Here is a 26,538-nt window from a genome sequence, read left to right as displayed (position 1 = left end):
TATTGGTGCTTTGCCTGTTTGAAGGTTCGTCGGAGGGCATAGCAGGATTTCTTATAAGCTTCCAGGTTAGAGTCCTGCATCTTGAAAGTGGCAGCTCTACCCTTTAGCTTCATTGCGAAGGTTTCCATGTAATCCATAGCTTCTTGTTGGGGTATGTACGTACAGTCACTGTGGGGACGACGTCCTTGATGCACGTATTGATAAAGCCAGTGACTGATGTGGTGTGCTCCTCAATATTCCAGTCTGTGCTAGCAAAACAGTCCTGTAGTTTAGCATCTGCTTCATCTGACCACTTTTTTTTTATAGACCAAGTCACTGGTGCTTCCTGCTTTAATTTTTGCTTGTAAGCAGGAATGAGGATAGAATTATGGTTTGATTTGCCAAATGGAGGGCGAGGGAGAGCTTTGTACGCGTCTCTGTATGTGGAGTAAAGGTGATCTAGAATGTTTTTCCCTCTGGTTGCGCATATAACATGCTGATAGAAATTAGGTTAAACTGTTTCCCTGCATTAAAGTCCCTGGCCACTAGGAGTGCCGCATCTGGGTGAGCGGTTTCCTGTTTGCTTATTTCCTTATACAGCTGACTGAGTGCGGTCTTAGTGCCAGCATCCATCTGTGGTGGTAAATAAACAGCCACGAAAAATATAGATGAAAACTATCTTGGCAAATAGTGTGGTCTCCAGCTCATCATGAGATACTTTACTTCAGGCAAGCAAAATCTAGACTTCCTAAGATTTCGTGCACCAGCTGTTGTTTACAAGTATGCACAGAATGCCCCCCCCCTCGTCTTACCAGAGTGTGCTGTTCTATCTAACCGGTGCAGCGTATATCCCGCCAGCTGAATATCCATGTCGTCATTCAGCCACGATTCGGTGAAACATAAGATATTACAGTTTTTATGTCCCGTTGGTAGGATATTCGTTATCGTACATTGTCTAATTTATTGTCCAATGATTGTACGTTGGCAAGTAATACTGATAGTAAAGGCACATCTTTACGAGGACCATTCAGTTGAGGACCATTCAATCCATTCAGTTGTACAACTTTGAGGTATGTTTTCTCCCATTTGGTTGGTGTGGTGACGTGTGGCTTGAAGCAACGAGTGACGTAATTAAAGGGCAGCGGCCATGCTGACAGTGTTCCCTAACCCACATGACCAATGACATAAGCCCACAACCCAAACTCTCCCCATTTTTCAACTGGTCATTCAGTACAGCACCGGTTCTGTGCAACTGAACATTCCAGAACGCAAAAACGTAGTGAACGCAGCCCTGGCTTCCTACCTGGCAGCTGCATGGTTTTGTCATCACATGACCATATGTTCATTCCCATGGTTTTATTTAAAGTAGGATAGCAGCCTACACAAGAAATAACTAATATTGATAACCATATAGATGTCACATTGATACATACCAGAGGAGGCTGGTGGTAGGAACTCTAGGAGGAGGAGGATGGTCTCATTATAATTGGCTGGAATGGAATTAATGGAATGGTATCAAACATATCAAACATATGGAAACAACATGTTTGACTCCATTCTATGAATTCCATTCCAGACATTACAATGAGCCTCCCACCAGCCTCCACTGATATATACAGTCTACTACTCAATGGGGAGGGTTTGAAAGGCAACAACATCCAGGACACAGTGCCTCTCGCTCCCGCTACTGTGCGTGGGAACTAAAAAAGAAACGTCACTTTTTCAGAACCCTGTCTTTCAAAGATAATTCGTAAAAATCAAAATATCTTCACAGATCTTTATTGTAAAGGGTTTAAACACAGTTTCCCATGCTTGTTCAATGAACCATAAACAATTAATGAACATGCACCTGTGGAACGGACGTTAAGACACTAACAGCTTACAGACGGTAGGCAATTAAGGTCACAGTTATGAAAACTTAGGACACTAAAGAGGCCTTTCTACTGACTGAAAAACATCAAAAGAAAGATGCCCAGGGTCCCTGCTCATCTGCGTGAACGTGCCTAAAGGCATGCTGCAAGGAGGCATGAGGACTGCAGATGTGGCCAGGGCAGTAAATTGCAATGTCCGTACTGTGAGACGCCTAAGACAGCGCTACAGGGAGACAGGGGCGGACAGCTGATCATCCTCGCAGTGGCAGACCACGTGTAACAACACCTGCACAGGATCGGTACATCCGAACATCACACCTGCGGGACAGGTACAGGATGGCAACAACAACTGCCCGAGTTACACCAGGAACGCACGATCCCTCCATCAGTGCTCAGACTGTCCGCAATAGGCTGAGAGAGGCTGGACTGAGGGCTTGTAGGCCTGTTGAAAGGCAGGTCCTCACCAGACATCACCGGCAACAATGCCGCCTATGGGCACAAACCCACCGTCACTGGACCAGACAGGACTGGCAAAAAGTGCTCTTCACTGACGAGTCACGGTTGTGTCTCAGGAATGAGCCTTACACCGAGGCCTGTACTCTGGAGCGGGATTGATTTGGAGGTGAAGAGTCCGTCATGGTCTGGGGCGGTGTGTCACAGCATCATCGGACTGAGCATGTTGTCATTGTAGGCAATCTCAACGCTGTGCGTTACAGGGAAGACATCCTCCTCCCTAATGTGGTACCCTTCCTGCAGGCTCATCCTGACATGACCCTCCAGCATGACAATGCCACCAGCCATACAGCTCGTTCTGTGCGTGATTTCCTGCAAGACAGGAAAGTCAGTGTTCTGACATGGCCAACGAAGAGCCCGGATCGCAATTCCATTGAGCACGTCTGGGACCAGGACCCAATTGCACAGGGCGGGGTTGAGACCCAGGGCCTCAAGGATAGCAACAACAGACTGTACATTTAGAATAAATTCAGTCATGGAGCAGAAGGTACATTTTTGCTCATCCAACTACTGAGGTAACCCTTCATATGGGTCTTATTCATTCGATGTAGCCTATTTGATGTGTATATGTATGGGCGAATCTGCAACGTCGGGCACTTTGGCCGTGCTAACTTTCAGAAATGAAAACTTATTCAAACACCATTTTACCAGTATTGTACTTGTCTTTGATTTGTCTAGAAACTATATCTGATAATGGCTGCGATCGTAGTATTCAGGAATGTATATATTGCTGTCATTTTTCCCAGACAGCCATAGACAAATGTCATTTCCATCACATCATTAAACTTCCATTTTAGTTGAAAATGAAATGTCATACAATTGATTTATAACGGATTTCTTGTACATTTGTACATTAACTTGTATTTAATATTATTTAAAGTGATTTTTAAGGTTTTCCTAATATTAATAATTCAACACGTCGCCTGAATGTATAAACTGAATGTATAAACATTTATTTATCATGAAAAATAAGATATTTCCACCCAACCTTTTTGTGAGATTATGATAACAACCATATGATTTCCATATCTAAAACAAATAAATAGATACCAGGGTAAACGTCCTGATCATTCTCCACCACACACCACTTTCCAATCAATGCTTCACTTAGATCTTCAATGGGCTGGACGGTGCTTTGAGAGGAGTTGAATTTTCCATCTTGGTCTGCCTCTGTTTTTTCAACCAGAGTCACAGTCTGTGGGCTGAAACAGCTGCAGTGATGTGGAAAGGAACAGAAGCAACTGAGTATCCGCCAAGTTATCTCCCCTGGACTGTCGGTGATGATCTGGAAACACAGTTATGCACATTCGAAATATGTAATCATAGCAAAGTCTAGTGATACATAGTGTAGTGATAATATGTTTGTATAACAAATGTGAAATTCGACATAAAATAACCCACAACTATTACCTGGTGTATCTTCATTGTCCCACGGATTGTCCCCAGGTGATCCGGTAGGAGGGCCTCGATGCTCTCTATCTCCTCCTCTGAGATATATAAGAGCTTGATAGCTGACCGATCTTTTGACAGTTCCTCAAATACTGTTTTTCCATTTGTTCCTACCCCATCAGCTGGGCCTTTTCCATGTCCGGCTTCTAGGAAATTCCATGTTACTCTCTGGAAGCCCATTTCAAAGGGAAGGGTGGAGAGATAGTATAAATTATTTTTAGACCTATACTGGGTTGTAGGCCCATCACTCACAAAGTGTACAGCAGTAGCCAATGGGCAAAGCTCAAGGAAGTAGGCCAGTGGTTTTGAGAGATGGGCCCCGATAGCAGAGAGGTCATGCCGCATAGAAGAGCTCAGTGAGCAAAGTGAAACTGTATCATTTGTGGTATATCCAACACAGGTGTGGAGGGTCACCTGCTTGTGAGAATCACCAAAGTGAACTGCCTGGATTTCACTGGTATATTTACACAGGTAGTTCTCTGCAAAGTCAATATGCACAATGATCTCCTCTTTCCCCAGATTCTCTTTTAATTCTCTCAATTTGGAGTACTGGTGTCGAAAGTTGTACACGTGTTTCCCCAACTTCTCTTTCAATCCTTTGGAGAAGTCCTCCAATAGAATATGCAGTGTGCCACATACCTTTTCTTTTACTGTCAAATGTACAGTGAACCTCTTTGTTTTTCTTCTCTCTCTCTTCAGCTTTGTTTTTCCACTCAAACCACCATGTCTGCTCACCAGCATCAAAGTCAGATGTTTTAAGCTCTTTTGCTTGGCAAAGGGAGCACTCTCTATACATGCACTCTTTCTGCAGGTTCTCACAGCACAAAGACTCAATGAGTTTCTCAATGTTGCTGCAGCTGATCACTTTGTGATACTGTAGTTTGTCCACCATGAACTGGAGGTTTGCGTGGGTTTTGCAGAGACATGTGTCCCTATCTTGGACTGTTGGCTTGACAACCCAAAACGGACGTCTTTTGCAGAATTCACAGTAGGAAATTTGAATTTCTGAATATTCTCTCTTAAACTTCTGATAAAGGTTCTGAATTGTGCCATTCAAGAAGCGCTTCTGCGTTTTCTTCTTGTTCCTTGTTAGTGTGTCCTTTTTTCCTGTTGTTGCTCTACTGTTGTCATCACGTTCATAGAATCTAGTGATTTTCTCTTCTGTGGCTGTGCTGATTCTGTTACACTGATTGTTCCTGGAGTATTGAAGACTTGATGGCCTGTTTTCATTTTCCCTCATTGCTTTTGCTGAAAATCCAAATTCTCTGTTTGAGGCTTTGACCAGGCCATACTTTCTCAGGATGTTGCCTCTGAGCATTTTTGAAGCCACTTGTTTGTCCTTGGCACTGCACATTTTTTTTATACTTTTGTTTTAACTGTGCAATGATGGCATGTTGAAACAATAAAATCCTTCTCAAGTTCTTCGGAGTTCCCTTCATTTGCTGTTTTGTCTTTGGGGAATCTTGCCTCTCCATTTTGTTCATCAGTCGATCATACCTTTTTTGTATTTCTCAGCTTTCCGTAAAGCATTATCAAGTTTGACATTTGTCATACTAAGATCTCTGTATGCTTTTGAGCGACCTCTTCCAACCTTTTTTCTTTTCAGCAAGTATTCAACTTCTCATTCCTGTTGCAGACGATGAGGAAGGGGTATCAGGGTGTGCATCAGGGGCAGGTAAGTTAGGGGCAGGTATGTTAGCCTCATGTTCTGGCTGCAAGTCATCTGGTGACTGAGGTGTTGTGTTGCCTGATAGGTAGGTCTCCATCTGGTGACTGAGGTGTTGTGTTGCCTGATAGGTAGGTCTCCATCTGGTGACTGAGGTGGTGTGTTGCCTGATAGGTAGGTCTCCATCTGGTGACTGAGGTGTTGTGTTGCCTGATAGGTAGGTCTCCATCTGGTGACTGAGGTGGTGTGTTGCCTGATAGGTAGGTCTCCATCTGGTGACTGAGGTGTTGTGGCGCCTGATAGGTAGGTCTCCATCTGGTGACTGAGGTGTTGTGTTGCCTGATAGGTAGGTCTCCATCTGGTGACTGAGGTGGTGTGTTGCCTGATAGGTAGGTCTCCATCTGGTGACTGAGGTGTTGTGGTGCCTGATAGGTAGGTCTCCATTGCAACTGTCCTCTCTAAAGTCTGTCTTCTATTCCGTTGGTTACATTTCCATTGCCATCTCTTGCTTCTTTGTTCTTGCTTTGTAAGCTCAGAGATAGATTTCACTTCTCTTTTTCTTCCAGTATCTCTCCCTGTCTTTTTGCAGATGTTCCTGGTATCGTATAGGAAGCGATTCCTCTGTGCTGTTTTGTGGCATCCTCTAAAAATAAAGACAAATACTACTTTGTTTTCAACTTGTGCACCCCTTCGCACATTTTCTATATTAAATTACATTTACATTTTGCAGACGGTCTTATCCAGAGCGACTTACAGTAGTGAATGGATACATTTCAATTCATTTCATACATTTTTTTTCCCCCCTGTACTGGCGGGAGGCCTGTGGGACAATTAATTTAAAACATGATTAAATAAGTCCAAAGTAAAAAAGTAAAAAGGTTCTACAGCTGCAACATCGAGAGCATCCTGACCGGTTGCATCACTGCCTGGTACGGCAATTGCTCGGCCTCCGACCGCAAGGCACTACAGAGGGTAGTGCGTACGGCCCAGTACATCACTGGGGTAAAGCTGCCTGCCATCCAGGACCTCTACACCAGGCGGTGTTAGAGGAAGGCCCTAAAAATTGTCAAAGACCCCAGCCACCCCAGTCAGACTGTTCTCTCTGCTACTGCATGGCAAGCGGTACCGGAGTGCCAAGTCTAGGTCAAAAAGGCTTCTCAACAGTTTCTACCCCCAAGCCATAAGACTCCTACCCCGACTATTTGCATCGTGTGCCCCACCCCCCCAACCCCTCTTTTACGCTGCTGCTACTCTCTGTTTATCTTATATGCATAGTCACTTTAACTATACATTCATGTACATACTACCTCAATTGGCCCGACCAACCAGTGCTCCCGCACATTGGCTAACCGGGCTATCTGCATTGTGTCTCACCACCTGCCAACCCCTCTTTATATGCTACTGCTACTCTCTGTTCATCATATATGCATAGTCACTTTAACCATATCTACATGTACATACTACCTCAATAAGCCTGACTAACCGGTGTCTGTATGTAGCCTCGCTACTGTTATTTTCAAATGTCTTTTTACTGTTTTATTTCTTTACTTACCAACACACACACACATACCTTTTCTTTCGCACTATTGGTTAGAGCCTGTAAGTAAGCATTTCACTGTAAGGTCTACACCTGTTGTATTTGGCGCGTGTAACAAATAAACTTTGATTTGACTTGATTTGATTAACCGTTACTCTCTCACGGGAAACCTTCACTCTTGCGCAGACATTTAGAAACGAAACATGACAATTTGAAAAAGAATCCACGGGAGTTTTTTGATCGAAGATAAAGATGACTTTCGAGTAGTAAGACATGTATAAAAGCAACAGATGCCATTAATAAGAAGGGGCTAGAAGCATCTTATATGGTGAGCTACCGAGTGGCTAGGACAGGCAAGCCCCATACTATTGTGGAGGACTTAATTCTTCCTGCTGCCATGGATATGGCTGGGACAATGCTGGGGGATAGGCCCAAAAACTATACAGACAATTTCTTCATCAAACAACACTGTTTCACGATGCATCAGTGACATGGCAGGAGATGTTTTGAAACAATCACTGCTTCGCATACAAGACAGTGAATTAAATGCATTACAGCTGAATGAGTCAACAGATGTGGCAGGCCCGGCACAGCTCCTGGTATATGTCCGTTACGTTTATGGGGGTCAATTAAGGAAGACATCCTCTTCTACAAACCACTGGAAACCAGGACAACAGGAGAGGATATTTTGAAAGTACTGGACAGCTTTGTGACATCAAATGGACTTTGGTGATCAAGATGTGTTGGTATCTGTACTGATGGCGCAAAAGCCATGACAGGGAGACATAGTGGAGTGGTAATGCACATGCAAGCGGTTGCTCCCGACACCACTGCAGCATCCACCGAGAGGCTCTTGCTGCCAAGGGAATGTCTGACAGCTTAAAAGACCTTTTGGACACTACAGTGAAAATGGTTAAATTTCTTAAAGCAAGGCCCCTGAACTCTCGTGTATTTTCTGCACTATGCAATGATATGGGCAACGTAATGCTGCTTTTACAACATACAGAAGTGCGCTGGTTATCAAGCGGCAAAGTATTTACACTTTTTTTTTTAATTGAGAGACGAGCTTAAAGTTTTCATTACTGACCATAATTTTCACTTGTCTGACCACTTGCATGATGACGAGTTTCTCACACAACTGACCTATCTGGGTGATGTTTTTTCTTGCCTGAATGATCTGAATCTAGGATTACAGGGACTCTCTGCAACTATATTGCAAATTAGAACTTAGGCTTGTTGAGAACATCTGGTTAAATAAAGGTGAAATATTCAATGTGCGGGACAAAATTAAGGCTGTGATTAAGAAGTTGTAGCTCTTTTCTGTCTGCATTAACAAGGACAACACACAGGTCTTTCCATAATTCGATGATTTCTTTTGTGTGCAAATGAACTCAAGCTTACAGACAATGTCAAATGTGATTTTGCGAAGCACCTGAGTACGTTGGGTGCGCAATTACACAGGTACTTTCCCGAAACGGACGACACAAACAACTGGATTCGTTATCCCTTTCATGCCCTGCCTCCAGTCCACTTACCTATATCTGAACAAGAGCGCGTCATCAAAATTGCAACAAGCAGTTCTGTGAAAATTGAATTTAATCAGAAGCCACTGCCAGATTTCTGGATAGGGCTGCCCTCTGAGTTTCTTGCCTTGGCAAATCGCATTGTTAAGACGCTGATGCCCTTTGCAACCATCTATGTGAGAGTGGATTCTCGGCGCTCACCAGCATGAAAACTAAATACAGACTGTGTGGAAAATTATTTAAGACTGAGACCTCCTTTCAAGCACACCCTTCTCATTAACCTGTGGTGAGTTATTCACAATTTTTTTATGAATAAGTAAGGTTTTATATGTAAGATGGCTAAATAAAGAGCAAAATTATTGATTATTATTACTTGTGCCCTGGTCCTATAAGAGCTTGTCACTTCCCACGAGCCAGGTTGTGACGAAAAACTCACTCATTCTTATGTTTAATAAATGTTTCGTATAGTGTGTGTGTGTGTGTAGCAGGCTTACAAAGATGGTAAAAAACAACATTTGAGAGTGCGCTGACCCTGGTGCTAGAAGGGGTACGCAGCTGGAGGTTGAATGTTTGAATGGGTACGGGACTATAAAAAGTTTGGGAACCACTGGGTTAGGAGAATTAGGTTAAGGTTAGGAAAAGTGTTAGGGTTAACTAAAATGCAAAAAGAGAAGAAAAAAGGTCAATTTTACATGAACTGTATGACCAGGTTGGGGTGGATCGTGTCCAGCCTAGGCCAATACAATTTCCTAAAAGATGACGACACAAAAAAGACAACAAAATAACCTAATTATATAATGGCCTATAATTATGCATAGAAAGTGGGCTAAACCCTTACCCGATAATGTAGTCTATATTGCTGGGTTAAATATATACAGTTGAAGTCGGAAGTTTACATACACCTTAGCCAAATACATTTAAACTCAGTTTTTCACAATTCCTGACATTTAATCCTTGTAGAAATTCCTTGTCTTTGGTCAGTTAGGATCACCACTTTATTTTAAGAATGTGAAATGTTATAATAATAGCAGAGAGTGATTAATTTCAGCTTTTATTTCTTTTTATCACATTCCCAGTGGGTCAGAAGTTTACATACATTCAATTAGTATTTGGTAGCATTGCATTTAAATTGTTTAACTTGGGTCAAACGTTTCGGGTAGCCTTCCACAAGCTTCCCACAATAAGTTGGGTGAATTTTGGCCCATTCCTCCTGACAGAGCTGGTGTAACTGAGTCAGCTTTGTAGGCCTCATTGCTCGCACACGCTTTTTCAGTTCTGCCCACAAATGTTCTATAGGATTGAGGTCAGGGCTTTGTGATGGTCTCTCCAATACCTTGACTTTGTTGTCCTTAAGCCATCTTGCCACAACTTTGGAAGTATGCTTGGGGTCATTGTCCATTTGGAAGACCCATTTGTGACCAAGCTTTAACTTCCTGACTGATGTCTTGATGTTGCTTCAATATATCCACATAATTTTCTTCCCTCATGATGCCTTCTACTTTGAAGTGCACCAGTCCCTCTTGCAGCAAGGCACCCCCACAACATGATGCTGCCACCCCCGTGCTTCACAGTTAGGATGGTGTTCTTTGGCTTGCAAGCCTCCCCCTTTTTCATCCAAACATAATGATGGTCATTATGGCAAAACAGTTCTATTTTTGTTTCATCAGACCAGAGGACATTTCTCCAAAAAGTAGGATCTTTGTCCCCATGTGCAGTTGCAAACCATAGTCTGGCTTTTTTTATAGCGGTTTTTGAGCAGTGGCTTCTTCCTTGCTGAGCGGCCTTTCAGGTTATGTCGATGTAGGACTCTTTTTACTATGGATATAGATCGTTTTGTACCTGTTTCCACCAGCATCTTCACAAGGTCCTTTGCTGTTGTTCTGGAATTGATTTGCACTTTTCCACCAAAGTACATTCATCTCTAGGAGACAGAACGCGTCTCCTTCCTGAGCGGTATGACAGCTGCGTGGTCCCATGGTGTTTATACTTGCGTACTATTGTTTGTACAGATGAACGTGGTACCTTCAGGTGTTTGGAAATTGCTCCCAAGGATGAACCAGACTCTTGGAGGTCTACAATTTATTTCTGAGGTCTTGGCTGATTTCTTTAGATTTTCCCATGATGTCAAGCAAAGAGGCACTGCGTTTGAAGGTATGCCTTGAAATACATCCACAGGTACACCTCCAATTGACTAAAATGATGTCAATTAGCCTATCAGAAGCTTCTGAAGCCATGACATATTTTCTGGAATTTTCCAAGCTGTTTAAAGGCACAGTCAACTTGATGTATGTAAACTTCTGGCCCACTGGAATTGTGATACAGTGAATTGTAAGTGAAATAATCTGTCGGTAAACAATTGTTGGAAAAATTACTTGTGTCATGCACAAAGTAGATGTCCTAACCAACTTGCCAAAACTATAGTTTGTTAACAAGAAATATGTGTGTAACGGTCGTCGTATATAGTGGACCAAGGCGCAGCGGGTTGAGTGCTCATATTAACTTTTATTAGAACACTTAATGAAACAAAACAAGAAACCGAACGAATGAACAGTAATGCAGGCTAACCCTAGCAGTGCAAAAACAACTTTCCACAAAACCCATTACAAAAACACCCCTCCTATATAAGGCCTTCAATCAGAGGCAACGAGGAACAGCTGCCTCCAATTGAAGGTCCATCCAATAACCCTAAACATAGAACTAAAAAGACTAGACCAGAACATAGAAATATACTAACATAGAACATAACCAAAAACCCCGGAACACTCTAAACAAACACCCCCTGCCACGTCCTGACCAAACTATAATAACAAATAACCCCTTTACTGGTCAGGACATGACAATGCGGAGTGGTTGAAAAACACGTTTTAATGAGTCCAACCTAAGTGTATGTAAACTTCCAACTTCAACTGTATATATTATTTTACATAATGATATTATTCATAAACACTTTTTCAAAATTGCATTCTGTACCAAATGCTTTACAGAATATCATTTATATTGTCAATATAAATCCCCAGCACAGCAGGCCAACAGTAGGCCTACTCTCCTTTTGTGTATTGTATTTACTCTTCTTATTTACAGATTGATATGGGACTAGACCAGTCCTCTTCAGGATGCTGAGACCTCCTCTCTGAGTGTTATAATGAGTTATCATCAGGGGGCTGAGGGTGGTGCCATCCCTAAAGAAAGACAGAAGAGGTGTGTGTGTGTGTGTGTGTGTGTGTGTGTGTGTGTGTGTGCGCACAAGTGCTTGTTTAGGACTTTTAGATTTGTATCATATTTTATAAGTAATGTATTTTTAGAAGGATACAGAGTTACTGCATAATACATTTAGCTGAAAATATGAACATTTTGGTAAGCGTAAATGACTGAGGACAAACCAAGGGCCAAAGGTAGTGCACTTATGTAATGCTGCATTTGATTTGTTCTGTCTTGTATTATTAGCAGTGTCCATCCAGAGAGAGCCGAGTCTGTTTCCTCTGGTTGTTTATCAAGGAAGAGTGGTGAATCAATGGATCCCCCTCTTCATTTCAAAGAGGAGGCCCCTTCACAAAGAAAAGGGTGAGTTTCTACATGTTACCAGGAAGTAGAACAGTTATTTAATACATGTAGTTGTCTAGAAGAGGAGAAGAAATGAGGAGAGGAGAGTTTCTACATGTTACCAGGAAATAGAACAGTTATTTAATACATGTAGTTGTCTAGAAGAGAAGAAATGAGGAGAGGAGAGTTTCTACATGTTACCAGGAAATAGAACAGTTATGTAATACATGTAGTTGTCTAGAAGAGAAGCTGCAATTCACATATTTAGAACCATCTCTATAATTAAGTGTTAATGCCCGAGAAGCCGGTGTTTGGAGGATATATTTCCATGGGTGTTGTTAGTCCCGAACACCAGCTTCTAGGGCATTATTACTGTTATACAACGAGTTACCAACATATTCAAATAATGATTTACATATTTTCATTAAAAACTTTATTTTGATAAATGTATTCATACTATTTCATTATTCCACAAGATATAGTCCCGACACAAATCTAGGGTTGCTACCCAAGCCGGCTGATTGTTCGTTCTATTGGTTCAGTTGCCAGAGACGTGACCCAGTCGTTCGTTCTAAATGTTCCATTGCCGTACTGGCAGGCAATGCTCTTATCTTTTGCTTTCCAGCTAGCCAACTACGGCTAACTTACAGTCACGTCAAACAGTGCAGCCAGAATAACAACAGTAGCTGCATTTGCATTTGTTTAAACTGTTTTCTAGTGACATTTATTTGTATACATCCATAACAATGAGCTAATGAGGCATGATTTCACATGGCATAGACAATGTGCTCTCTCGTTAGGACACTGTTGTTCAGAGGAGCTAGCCAACAACACAGCTAACACAATCACTTCAAACTGAAGCTGGAAAGACTAAATTAGCTGCATTTTGTTTCGTTTTACCTTTTTCAATTGACATGTCTTTGTATATGTCCATAAAAATTATGCCAGCTGATTCATGATTTCGACTGGCTGAGAAACGCTGCCTGTCTGTCTCATCCTGACCCCTACATGTTCATTACTATGGGACAGCAGGATATAGAATTTCAATATTGAAACAATAACAGATAGTTATAGGTAGGTTACCATGTGTTATATTATCATGATAACAGATAGTTATAGGTAGGTTACCATGTGTTATATTATCATGATAACAGATAGGTAGGTTACCATGTGTTATATTATCATGATAAGATAGTTATAGGTACAGTAGGTTACCATGTGTTATATTATCATGATAACAGATAGCTGTAGGTAGGTTACCATGTGTTATATTATCATGATAACAGATAGTTATAGGTAGGTTACCATGTGTAATATTATCATGATAACAGATGGGTAGGTTACCATATGTTATATTATCAGGCCGTTATGTGTTAAATTGAACTGATCAGGTTATTATGATCAATGTATTTGATAACTGTTATTTCCAATTCCCACCAGCCCAGGAGAGGTACCCTGTGATATCTGCTCTGAGGTCCAAGCTGTGAAGTTCTGTCAGACCTGCACTCAGTCCTACTGTGAGACCCACGTTAGGAAGCACTACACACTATCTAAACTACAGAGACACACCCTGGTGGAGGTGACTGGAGACCTGGAGGAAAGACTCTGTCAGGAACACCACAGAGCTCTGGAGGTGTTCTGCAGGACAGACCAGAAGCTGATCTGCTTGGAGTGTTCAGTGACAAATCACAAAGGTCATGACACGATCATTGAAGAGATAAAACAAGCTGGAAAACAGGTAGTTGATTTACCCCCTCATTATACCTGAATATGCACTATATTGCCAAAAGTATGTGGACACCCCTTCAAATTTCTGTATTCGGCTATTTCAGCCACACCCATTGCTGACAGGTGTATACAATCGAGCACACAGCCATGCAATCTCCATAGACAAACATTGGCAGTATAATGGCCTTACTGAAGAGCTCAGTCACTTTCAACGTGTCACCATCATAAGAAGCCACCTTTCCAACAAGCCAGTTCATCAAATTTCTGCCCTGCTAGAGTAGCCCCGGTCAACTAAGTGCTGTTATTGGGAAGTGTAAACGTCTAGGAGCAACAACGGCTCAACCGTGAAGTGATAGGCCACACAAGCGCACAGAACGGTACCACAGAGTGCTGAAGCGCGTGTCCTCAGTTGCAACACTAAACACCGAGTTCCAAACTGCCTCTGGAAGCAACGTCAGCACACTAAATGTTCGTCGGGAGCTTCATGAAATTAGTTTCCATGGCCGATCAGCCACACACAAGCCTGAGATCACTATGTGCAATGCCAAGCGTTGGCTGGAGTGCTATAAAGCTCACCTCCATTGGACTCTGGAGCAGTGGAAATATAAATCATGCTTTACCACCTTGCAGTCCAACAGATGAATCTGGGTTTGGCTGATGCCAGGAGAACGCTACCTGCCCGAATGCATAGTGCCAACTGTAAAGTTTGGTGGAGGAGGAATATTGGTCTGGGGCTGTTTTTCATGGTTCGGGCAAGGCCCCTTTGTTCCATTCTAGACAATTCTGTGCTTCCAACTTTGTGGCAACAGTTTGGGGAAGGCACTTTCCTGTTTCAGTATGACAATGCCCCTGTGCACAAAGCGAGGTCCATACATAAATGGTTTATCGAGATCTGTGTGGAAGAACGTGACTGGCTTGCACAGAGCCCTGACCGCAACCCCACCAAACTCCTTTGGGATGAATTGGAAGACTGACTGCGTGCCAGGCCTAATCGCCCAACCTCACTAATGCCCTTGTGGCTGAATGGAAGCAAGTCCCCTCAGCGATGTTCCAACATCTAGTGGAAACTCCGTATTAATGCCCATGATTTTGGAATGAGATGTTTGATGAGCAGGCGTCCACATACTGTTGGCAATGTAGTGTACATATTACAGAAGATACGCTAATACTGTTAATGCAAGTTAAAGCTACAAGCTTTGTCATTGCTTGTTTTGCAACATAAACATTTCGTTTTTTCAATTGAAAGATTTCTTACTCTGTTTCCATTGCTCAAGACTTTTGATGGAGAGCAACGCCTAAGGCCAGAGTCAGTCGACGGTAAGTGCATGTACAATCAATAATGAATTGACCCAAAAGTTGTTCTTTGAGATCTTTAGTGATAACTTGTGAACAATTATGTATATACCATTTGTTTTATTATTGTTTAAGAATGTGTTACTTCTTAAATTCTGATAAAGTAGTATGCATTTGTGGTTCCAATTAACTCAGTTTTTTCTCCCCTGTCATGTCTTCACCAGTGCTGCCCCCTCCTGGGAAGATCCAGGTCCTGTCAGTGACATCAGACTCCGTGTCTCTGAGCTGGGGTTCTCCTGAGGGGCTGAAGGGGCCACACCAGTTCAGAGTGACCTGGGGGTGTGACCTGGGGGAAACGGACTCATCAAAAGTGAAAGGCGGGTATCATCTTAAAATAAGCAGTCTCCAACCTGGTGAAAAGTACCAGTTTAGTGTGGCTACAGAGGGAGAAGATGGAAGACAAAGCAGATGGGTCTCAGCATCGTTATCCACAGGTAAAGAGTTTGGTTTTAGTCATGTTTTAAGAGATATTGTTATGGATCTTCTTAACATAAAAATATTTTTGTTCCAGTGGTCCCACCCAGAGATTTAAAGATAGACCATTTGAAAGATACCTCCTTCACTCTCCACTGGTCCAAGGCTGAAGGAATGGAGAAAGTCCCACAGCGCTTCCTCATATCCTACTGCAGCCCAGGAACAGACCTCCATGCAGAGAATACTAAAGACTGCCACAACACATTCTCAAACCTGCAACCTGGTACTGAGTACACTGTCAGCATCTCAACTGTGCTGAAGAATGGGGAACAGAGTGAATCTGTCTCTACAACCATCTGCACCCGTAAGAGATCTACCTCACCTTGTTACAGCTCATCATCTCTTTACCAGTAACCAGAACAGACATTTTGTTACATTACAAATCAAACATGTGTTTTAAGCTTATTTCTTCCAGCTGGCCTTTAATTCTTTTTCAACTACTATTCAACTTTTTTCCTCCTGTAGTTTATTTCTGGAGTTAAACTGTAACACTAACAATAATGTATTTTCCCTTAGTACTTCCTGCTCCAGACCAGCTGACTGTTGACTCAGTGGACACCACATCAGCTGCTGTTAGCTGGAGCCAGCCACCAGGATTGGACCAAACCCAACATCATTACCAGATCTCCTACCGCTGTCCAGGGACAGAACGACACATCACTACCACATCTTCACACAGCATCACTCTCTCTGACCTGAAACCTGCTACTCAGTACTCTGTCTCTGTCTGCACTGTGCTGGAAAATGGAAAGAAAAGTAAACTGGTGTCAACAACCCTCACCACAGGTAAGGATGTACCCTACTTAACTTTATCATTAGTACAGGGTGAAACACTTGTTATTGTGTAGAGGATTTATAATCACAGCATTCTTTATATTTAAGTAATAAGGCTTGAGAACCTGTGAATTATCGTGTGAATAACTCCTGACTAAGGGCTGTTCTTAGGAGGGTTAATCATGATAATTCCCTGTTTCGAGGGTCTTATTGCTTTTATAAAACGGTTGCCAACAGATTATAAAAAGATGAACAACATGTTTTCATAAAAAATGTGCTTTTAATGAGTAACTTAGTTTTATTTCATCCTTTCACCAGACAATGTATTCTGGGTAAAAGCCAGTTGTTAGTTACCCTCGGTGCCTCTTCTGGTAAAGTTGGATGTTGAACCACACTTTCATTACGAGCCCCAGGTGTGTCTGGTTCTACTGCTGTTAACTTACATTTGCATTTAAGTCATTTAGCAGACGCTCTTATCCAGAGCGACTTACAAATTGGTGCATTCACCTTATGATATCCAACTTCTTTATGTTCTCGTGGTCCTGCTCACTGATGGCTGCATGGTGCGTTGTCTTGTCCTTCCCCCGTCGCTGCAGTTGCTTAACGGTGCCCACGAAGATGTTGTTGGATGTTGAGTCTTTCATTAGACACCAGGAAAGGCTCAGAGGGGGGTCGTTATGTAGCAGTTTAACTGGGTACAGAGACCCGTGTAGCTGCTCAGCCTGTACATTTCAACCTTAATATTCCTCACACTGCCACAAAACTCCCCCAGAATAGTATTCGACCCTTCTTTTGTAGTTGTCTCAAAAGAGAAAGTTGTTCCCTTTTCACTAAGCCAGGCCAGGAAACATCTCAGCCCAGTTTGTCTGCTTGACTGTGTCGGCTTCATTACGGCTCTTTTCCAGGATGTCCAGGGGGTTATGTTGCACTATATTGGATCACTCCAATAGGGTATCCTTCTGCTCAGCAGAATACATTCTGAGTAAGGATTTCAGATTAGTCCTTTGTACTGGGTAGTGATAATGCTGACCCCCTTAAATAGCTGCCGCTGTACTACTGTTTCTCTCCGGCGGGCTTGCAGATCTCCCCTGAGAATGAGCTAGGTGTTGCGAGGCGCACCATATTTCATCTCTCACAGGGAGCAGAAATCTTGCCTAGACTCTTGTGAGTTCCATGGTGAACGAGCGACGCAATGTAGCTAGTTTAATGAGAGGTGACCATTGCAGGACTAAGCACAGTTATAAACACTCCCTTATGTCCTACCAACCTGAACCCTCACATATATAGCAAGAAATAAGCTATAATCGTGTGTGAGGTAGAAAGTCCCTTCACGGAGAGTGTACGAGACTAAGACTGATACTGTAGGTCTTATTATATACTATCATACAGTATTGTGCAGTGTTTACTATAGACACAGTAATATTACACTGTTGGCTTCATTTTCCAATATTGGGCTGAGTTTATGCCACCATAGTGAGATTACACTGTTGTTTATTCACACAGTTGCTGGGTTGCGATAGTTTTCTGTTACCCTATTTTACAGTACAGATAGTAACTGTCATAGTTTCCAATGGAAACTCACATCTCAGCTCTATTACAGTCCCTGTGCCCAACAACACCAAGGTAACCTGCCTGAATAACTACTGACCCGCAACACTCACGTCTGTAGCCATGAAGTGCTTTGAAAGGCTGGTCATGGCTCACATTAACACCATCCTCCCAGAAACCCTAGACCCACTCCAATTTGCATACCGCCCCAACAGATCCACAGATAACAAAAGGAACATGTATGTGAGAATGCTGTTCATTGACTACAGCTCAGCATTCAACACCATAGTGCCCTCAAAGATTATCACTAAACTAAGGACCCTGGGACTAAACACCTACCTCTGCAACTGGATCCTGGACTTCCTGACGGGCCACCCCCAGGTGGTAGGGGTAGGCCTCAACACATCTGCCACGCTGATCCTCAACACGGGGACCTCAGGGGTGCATGCTTAGTCCCCTCCTGTGCTCCTTGTTCACATAAGAATGCGTGGCCAAGCACGATTCCAACACCATCATTAAGTTTGCCAACAACACAACGGTGGTAGGCCTGATCCCCGACAACGATGAGACAGCCTATAGGGAGGAGGTAAGAGACCTGGCAGTGTGGTGCCAGGACAACAACCTGTCCCTCAAGACAAAGGAGCTCATCGGGGACTACAGGAAAAGGAGGGTCGAGCACGCCCTCATTCACACCGAGTGGGCTGTCGGCCTCCGACCACAAGGCACTACAGAGGGTAGTACGTACGGCCCAGTACATCACTGGGGCCAAGCTTCCTGCCATCCAGGACCTCTATACCAGGGAAGGCCATAAAAATTGTCAAAGAATCCGGTACCGGAGCGCCAAGACTAGGTCCACAGGGCTCCTTAACAGCTTCTACCCCCAAGCCATAAGACTGCTGAACAGTTCATCAAATGGCTACCAGGACTATTTGCATTGACCCCCCTCTTTTTTTACTCTGCTGCTACTCGCTGTTTGTTAACTATGCAAGTGTCACTTTACCCCTACCTACATGTACATATTACCTTAATTGCCTCCACTAACATGTACCCCCGCACATTGACTCGCTCCCGGCACCCCCTGTATATAGCCTCATTATTGTTATTTTATACTTTTTTTAAAACTTTATTTTATTTAGTAAATATTTTCTTAACACTTCTCTTTCTTAACTGCAATGTTGGTTAAGGGATTGTAAGGTAACATTTCACTATAAGGTGAAATGTGACAAATAACATTAGATTTGATTGTACCTGTGTTTACCATAGTTGTGTTACACTTTACAGTGAAGACAGTAACTATCCCTTAATTGGAAACTGACAGATCTATTACACTATCTGTTTATCCTCACAGTGTATAGCTGGGTTTACTAAAGGTTTTGTGTTGTACTGCTTACAGTGGGCTACAAACAGTAACTATGCTAGTTTTCCTTTGGAAAGTCACTTTTCAGCTATTACACTGCGGTCTTGCACAGAGTGTAGCTGAGGTTACTTGTTTTCTGTTTTACTTACAGTTAAGAACACGTTTGAACACTGTTAAAGCTCTCAATTCACTGCTTTATTGACAACGTTTCGATCCAAAACTGAGCTTTGTCATTTCAAAGAAACAAACTGATTGCTCACTTCCCAAAATATACACATTTCATCTCATATGACCATTACGCACATGACGCATGGTGGGTGTGGAAACAATCCAATTAACTTTAGTGCACAATCAATGATAATTAATCACAGAGGTACATATGGTCATAAAGGATTGTATACATACATATGGGTTCAAGTTAAAACCTAGGCAACAGTAAAAAAGATTGTTGGAATCTGTTGGAATACCTGCCCATATGACCATTACACACAGGAGACAGTGTATTTGGGGAAGTATTCAGACCCCTTCACTTTTTCCACAATTTGTTATGTTACAGCCTTACTCTAAAATTGATTAAATAATTTTATTCCCTTATCAATCTACACACAATATCCTGTAATGACAAGGCAAAAACAGTTTTTTCGAAATTTGTGCAACTTGATTAATTTTTTAATACTGAAATATTACATTTACATGAGTATTCAGACTGTTTACTCAGTACTTTGTTGAAGCACCTTTGACAGCAATTACAGCCTTGAGTCTTCTTGGGTTTGGCGCTACAAGCTTGGCACACCTGTATTTAGGGTGTTTCTCCCATTCTTCTCTGCAGATCCATCAGGTTGGATGGGGAGCGTCTCTGCACATCTATTTTCAGGTCTCTCCAGAGATGTAGGGTTCAAGTCCGGGCTCTGGCTGGGCCACTCAAGGATATTCCGAGACTTGTCCCAAAGCCACTCCTGCATTGTCTTCTAACAAAATGTGGAAGAAGTCAAGGGGTCTGAATACTTTCCGAAGGCACTGTACACTGAGTATATAGACACACACGTGGTGGTGTGATGGTGTGAGCTGTGACACACATTGTGCCCCTTGAGAAAAGTGGAGCAACATTTGAATGCCACAGGATATCTGGACATCATTGCCAATCAGGTGCATCCCTTCATGGCAGCAGTGTATCCATCTACTAATGTATTTTTGTCAGCAGGATAATGCCCAATTTTATCTTTATTTAACTAGGCAAGTCAGTTAAGAACAAATTCATATTTTCAATGACAGCCTAGGAACAGTGGGTTAGCTGCCTTGTTCAGGGGCAGAACAACAGATTTTTACCTTGTCAGCTCAGGGATTCGAACTTGCAACCTTTCGGTTACTAGCCCAACGCTCTAACCACAAGGCTACCCTGCCGCCCCATGCCACAAGGCATGGATTGTCCAAGAATGGTTCCACAAATATGACAGTGAATTCAGCATACTACAGTGGCCTGCCCAGACACCAGATTTCAATCCATTTGAGCATCTGTGGGATGAAATGGAACTAGCTATTCAGAGTAGAGATCCACTACCAGCCGACTTGACAGAACTGTGGGAAGCATTAGTCAACATGGGCCAGCATCCCTGTGGAACGCTTTCAATACCTTGTAGAGTCCATGACCCAACGAATTGAGGCTGTTCAGAGGGCAAAAAGGGGTGCAACTGAATATTAGGAAGGTGTTCTTAATGTTTTGTACACTCAGTGTATACAGCAACACCTCCCCCATTGGCATTTCTGCTTCTTATGTAGCTGTTATAACCATATATTGCTTCCACTCTATCATCAAAGGAATTATCTAAGTGAGGTTCAGTGATAGCCAATATATGAATGCTTTCTGTTTCTAGCAAGTTATCAATTTCATTAACCTTGTTTTTTAGGCTACATATGTTAATATGGGCTATTTTTAGCACCTTTCTGGGTTGCTTGACAGTATTTATTGCTTTACTGGGAGAAGACATGACCGTGGTATTTATTTGAGCTGATAGTGCAGGGTGAACTGCTCACACTGGGCTTTCTACTAGCTATAACTCATATTGTATAACTCAAGTTCATAGGCACATTATTACTGCTGACAGTAGCTGTCAAATAAAATTAAGTTACTTACATTCAGATTGACCACACACCTGGGACAATGTACAAAGCCCAAACTGTTCAGACGCAACAGACAGAAGTTGGCAGATCTTCTATATCGACTTCAGACGAATCTTCAAAACGGAGAACACCATTGTGTTTGTGAGAGTCATCTTTCCATAGAGGAGTCATTATAGTTTCTAGGCCAAACCGTTCGGACACCACAGATGATTTTTTGAGAAGACTGATTTTCGGGATGTCTCATGGTCTGACAAACCCCTCTCTAGCTCTGTCACTTTTCACCGCAAATGTGTAAGTGTGACATAGGCAGATGTGGTGGATTGAGAGGCATCCAATGCAAAAACAAATCTCTAGCTGAAACTGACAGACTACTGCGGGGGCGTGGAGATCGACCTTAGCTCTAATTAAATGTTTTAACCCAATGTCTGGTGTCATAAAAACTGCTTTTCTCCTTTACATTTAGTCAATAAGCAGATGCTCTTATCAAGAGCGACTTACAGGAGCACTTTGGGTTAAGTGCCTTTCTCAAGGGAACATTGACAGATTTTTCACCTAGTCGACTCAGGGATTTGAACCAGCAACCTGGCCCAAACACTCTTAACCACTACGCTATGTGCCACCCTATGGCTGCATTTATGTTTATCATTATATAATATGGTAAACATTTAACAGTTCAATTAGTCATTGAACTTGAAACCCTGCAAGAATCCTGAATCGAGCTGTCTATTTTTTGGGGATGCAGACTTTTTGTGTCTTATATTACGTTGTGAAAACAGTTTTCATTGCCACACACATCCAAATGAATTAGAATTTACTAAATCCAATGCTTCTAACCAAATCAAATCACATTTTATTGGTCACATACACATGGTTAGCGGATGTTAATCCGAGTGTAGCGAAATGCTTGTGCTTCTAGTTCCGACCATGCAGTAATATCTAACAAGTAATCTAACAATTTCACAACAACTACCTTATACACACAAGTGTAAAGAAATGAATAAGAATATGTACATAAATATATATGGATGAGCGATGGCCGAACGGCATAGGCAAGATGCAGCAGATGGTACAGAGTACAGTATATACATATGAGATGAGTAATGTAGGGTATGTAAACATTATATAAAGTGGCATTGTTTAAAACTTCTCTAGGGTAGGGGGCAGCATTTGGAAACTGCCTGCTACTCAGGTCCAGAAGCTAGGATATGCATATAATTGGTATATTTGGATAGAAACACTCTAAAGTTACTAAAACTGTTAAAATAATGTCTGTGAGTATAACAGAACTGATATGGCAGGCGAAAACCTGAGGAAATCCATCCAGGAAGTACTATTCTTTTGAAAGGCTGTTTTTCCATTGAAAGCCTATCCACTATACAAAAACTTAGGACCCAGTTCACGATCTCTATGGCTTATTCTACATGTGGCCAGTCTTCAGGCATTGTTTCAGGCTTTTACTCTGAAAAAATGAGGGAGATACAGCACTTTCAATGAGTGGACAGTGGAAATTTCCAGACATGAGTCCAGCACGCGATCGGGAGCGCACCTTTCTTGTTTCTCCTTTTCTATTGACGAAGCTTTTGTTTCGGTTGAAATATTATAGATTATTTATGACAAAAACAACCTGAGGATTGATTTTAAACATCGTTTGACATGTTTCTACGAACTTTTACTGTACTTTTTTGATTTTTCATCTGTCTGTTGTGAACGCGCTTTGTTCCAATGGATTGCTGAACAAAATGCACCAACAAAATTGAGGTTTTTGGACATAAAGAGGGACATTATCGAACAAAACAAACATTTATTGTGTAACATGGAGTCTTCGGAGTGCAACCATATGAAGATCATCAAAGGTAAGTGATACATTTTATTGCTATTTCTGACTTTTGTTACTCTTCTTCTTGGCTGCTAACTGTTTGTAATGATTTGTCTGCTGGGCGCTGTCCTCAGATAATCACATGGTTTGCTTTCGCCGTAAAGCCTTTTTGAAATCTGACACAGCGGTTGGATTAACAAGAAGTTTATCTTTAAACTGGTGTATAACATTTGTATCTTTTTATGTATGTTTATTATGATAATTTCTGTTTTGTTAAATTCCACACTGCAATTTCACCGGATGTTGTTTGAGACAGTGGATTATTGAACAAAACGCGCTAACAAAACAGAGGTTTTTGGATATAAACATGGACTTTATCGAACAAAATTAACATTTATTGAGTAAATGGGAGTCTTATGAGTGCAAACATATGAAGATCATCAAAGGTAAGTGATTCATTTTATCACTATTTCTGACTTGTGTAACTCCTCTACTTGGCTTGTTACTGTTTGTAATGATTTGTCTGCTGGGCACTGTTCTCAGATAATCACATATGCTTTCGCCGTGAAGCCTTTTAGAAATCTGTCACCGTGGTTGGATTAACAAGAAGTTTATCTTTAAACCCATGTATAACACTTGTATATTTCATGAATTTTTATGATGAATTTTTATGACACCCCCTAGTGTGTGGGACGCTCATTATAATGAGCGTCCCACATAACTAGCGACCCACACCCCCTACTGAGGTTAAAGTGACTAGTGATACATTTATTACATCCAATTTTCAATTATTAAAGTGGCTAGAGATTTGAGTCAGTATGTTGGCAGCCTCCACTCAATGTTAGTGATGGCTGTTTACCTTCTCTAGGGTAGGGGGCAGTATTTTGACGTCCGGATGAAATGCATGCCCATAGTAAACTGCCTGCTACTCAGGCTCAGAAGGTAGGATATGCATATTATTAGTAGATATGAATAGTAAACACTCTGAAGTTTCTAAAACTGTTTGAATGATGTCTGTGAGTATAACAGAACTCATATGGCAGGCAAAAACCTGAGAATAATCCAACCAGCAAGTGGGAAATCTGAGAATTGTAGTTTTTCTTTTGAATCCTTATCGAAACTACAGTGTCTGTGGGGTCACGTTGCACTTCCTAAGGCTTCCATTGGCTGTCAACAGCCTTTAGAAACTTGTTTCATCCTTCTCCTGTTACTGGGCAGAGAATAGGAGCTTGGTTATGCAAGAGCCCGCGAGCGTGCCGTTCTTTCTTTATCTTCTGGAATGAATACGCTATTGTCCGGTTGGAATATTATCAACGTTTTATGTTAAGACCCTAAGGATTGATTGTAAACAACGTTTGACATGTTTCTACGAATGGCAATGGAACATTTTGACTTTCGTGTCTGGATTTACGCTCACGCATTATGCCTTTGGATAGTGATCTGAATGCGCGAACAAAGGGAGGTATTTGGACATAAATATGGAGTATTTCGAACAAAACAAAAATTTATTGTGGAAGTAGGAGTCCTCGGAGTGCATTCTGACCAAGATCAGCAAAGGTAAGTGAATATTTATAATACTAATTCTGAGTTTAGTTGACTCCAGAACTTTGCTGGTATCTGTATAGCTTGCTTTGATGGTTGAGCTCTGTACTCAGAATATTGAAAAATGTGCTTTCACCATAAAGCTATTTTGAAATCTAACACAGTGGTTGCATTAACCTCTTATGGCTAGGTGGTAGTATTTTCACGGCCGGATAAAAAACGTACCCGATTTAATCTGGTTATTACTCCTGCCCAGAAAGTAGAATATGCATATAATTATTAGCTTTGGATAGAAAACACTCCAAAGTTTCTAAAACTGTTTGAATGGTGTCTGTGAGTATAACAGAACTCAAATGGCAGGCCCAAACCTGAGAAGATTCTGTACAGGAAGTACCCTGTCTGACCATTTCTTGGCCAAGTTGATCATCTCTATTCAAAACTGGGGATCTCTGGGGTAACGTGACATTTTCTCAGGCTCCCATAGGCTCTCAGAAGGCGCCAAACGGTGGACTTTTGACTTTGCAGGCCATGGCTGAAAAACAGTAGCCCTTTTGCTAAGTGGTCTATCAGAGGACAATGAAAATGGCGTGCGCGTGTACGAGACGACTCCATGTTTTCAATTTCAGTCTTTGAACGAAAACCACGACTCCCGGTCGGAATATTATCGCTTTTTTACGAGAAAAATAGCATAAAAATTGATTTTAAACAGCGTTTGACATGCTTCAAAGTATGGTAATGGAATATTTTGAATTTTTTGGTCACGAAACGTGCCGTGCGCATCACCGTTCATTACCCTTCTGATAGTGTCTTGAACGCATAACAAAACGCCGCTATTTGGATATAACTATGGATTATTTGGAACCAAACCAACATTTGTTATTGAAGTAGAAGTCCTGGGAGTGCATTCTGACGAAGAACAGCAAAGGTAATCAAACTTTTCTACTAGTAAATCTGAGTTTGGTCAGTACCAAACTTGGTTGGTGTCAAAATAGCTAGCCTGTGATGAGCGCGCTATCTACTCAGAATATTGCAAAATGTGCTTTCACCGAAAAGCTATTTTAAAATCGGACACCGCGATTGCATAAAGGAGTTTTGTATCTATAATTCTTAAAATAATTGTTATGTTTTTTGTGAACGTTTATCATGAGTAATTTAGTAAATTCACCGGAAGTGTTCGGTGGGAATGCTAGTTCTGAACGTCACATGCTAATGTAAAAAGCTGGTTTTTGATATATAAATATGAACTTGATTGAACAAAACATGCATGTATTGTATAACATAATGTCCTAGGGTTGTCATCTGATGAAGATCATCAAAGGTTAGTGCTGCATTTAGCTGTGGTTTGGGTTTATGTGACATTATATGCTAGCTTGAAAAATGGGTGTCTGATTATTTCTGGCTGGGTACTCTGCTGACATAATCTAATGTTTTGCTTTCGCTGTAAAGCCTTTTTGAAATCGGACAGTGTGGTTAGATAAAGGAGAGTCTTGTCTTTAAAATGGTGTAAAATAGTCATATTTTTGAAAAATTGAAGTTTTCGGATTTTCGAGGAGTTTGTATTTGGCGCCATGCCCGTCATTGGATATTGGAGCAGGTGTTCCGCTAGCGGAACGTCTAGATGTAAGAGGTTTAAAGGAGAAGTGTATCTATAATTCTTTCAATAACTGTTGTACAGTTTATCAACGTTTATGATGAGTATTTTTGTAAATTGATGTGCTCATTCACCGGAAGTTTTGATTGTAAGGAATTC

At 41.7% G+C, this 26,538-nt stretch overlaps 1 protein-coding gene across 1 annotated transcript in view; it reads left to right on the top strand.

Moving 5' to 3' along the window:
- The window catches only part of LOC106598885 (interferon-induced very large GTPase 1), a 157,144-nt gene that overhangs the window by 3,693 nt on the left and 126,913 nt on the right, over positions 1–26,538 (top strand). Inside the window, exons 2-8 of the mRNA XM_045722990.1 lie at positions 11,620–11,736; positions 11,983–12,099; positions 13,519–13,816; positions 15,081–15,123; positions 15,324–15,593; positions 15,671–15,937; positions 16,150–16,419. Coding sequence (XP_045578946.1) covers positions 11,681–11,736; positions 11,983–12,099; positions 13,519–13,816; positions 15,081–15,123; positions 15,324–15,593; positions 15,671–15,937; positions 16,150–16,419 — 1,321 coding nt within the window. The 5' untranslated portion in view covers positions 11,620–11,680. The remainder of the gene's footprint in view (positions 1–11,619; positions 11,737–11,982; positions 12,100–13,518; positions 13,817–15,080; positions 15,124–15,323; positions 15,594–15,670; positions 15,938–16,149; positions 16,420–26,538) is intronic.

This window comes from Salmo salar, chromosome ssa08 (genome assembly GCF_905237065.1).
Source record: "Salmo salar chromosome ssa08, Ssal_v3.1, whole genome shotgun sequence".
In the NCBI taxonomy this organism is placed as follows: domain Eukaryota; kingdom Metazoa; phylum Chordata; class Actinopteri; order Salmoniformes; family Salmonidae; genus Salmo; species Salmo salar.
The sequence above is the reverse complement of the archived record's forward strand: the minus strand, read 5'-3'. Positions and strand labels throughout refer to the sequence as shown.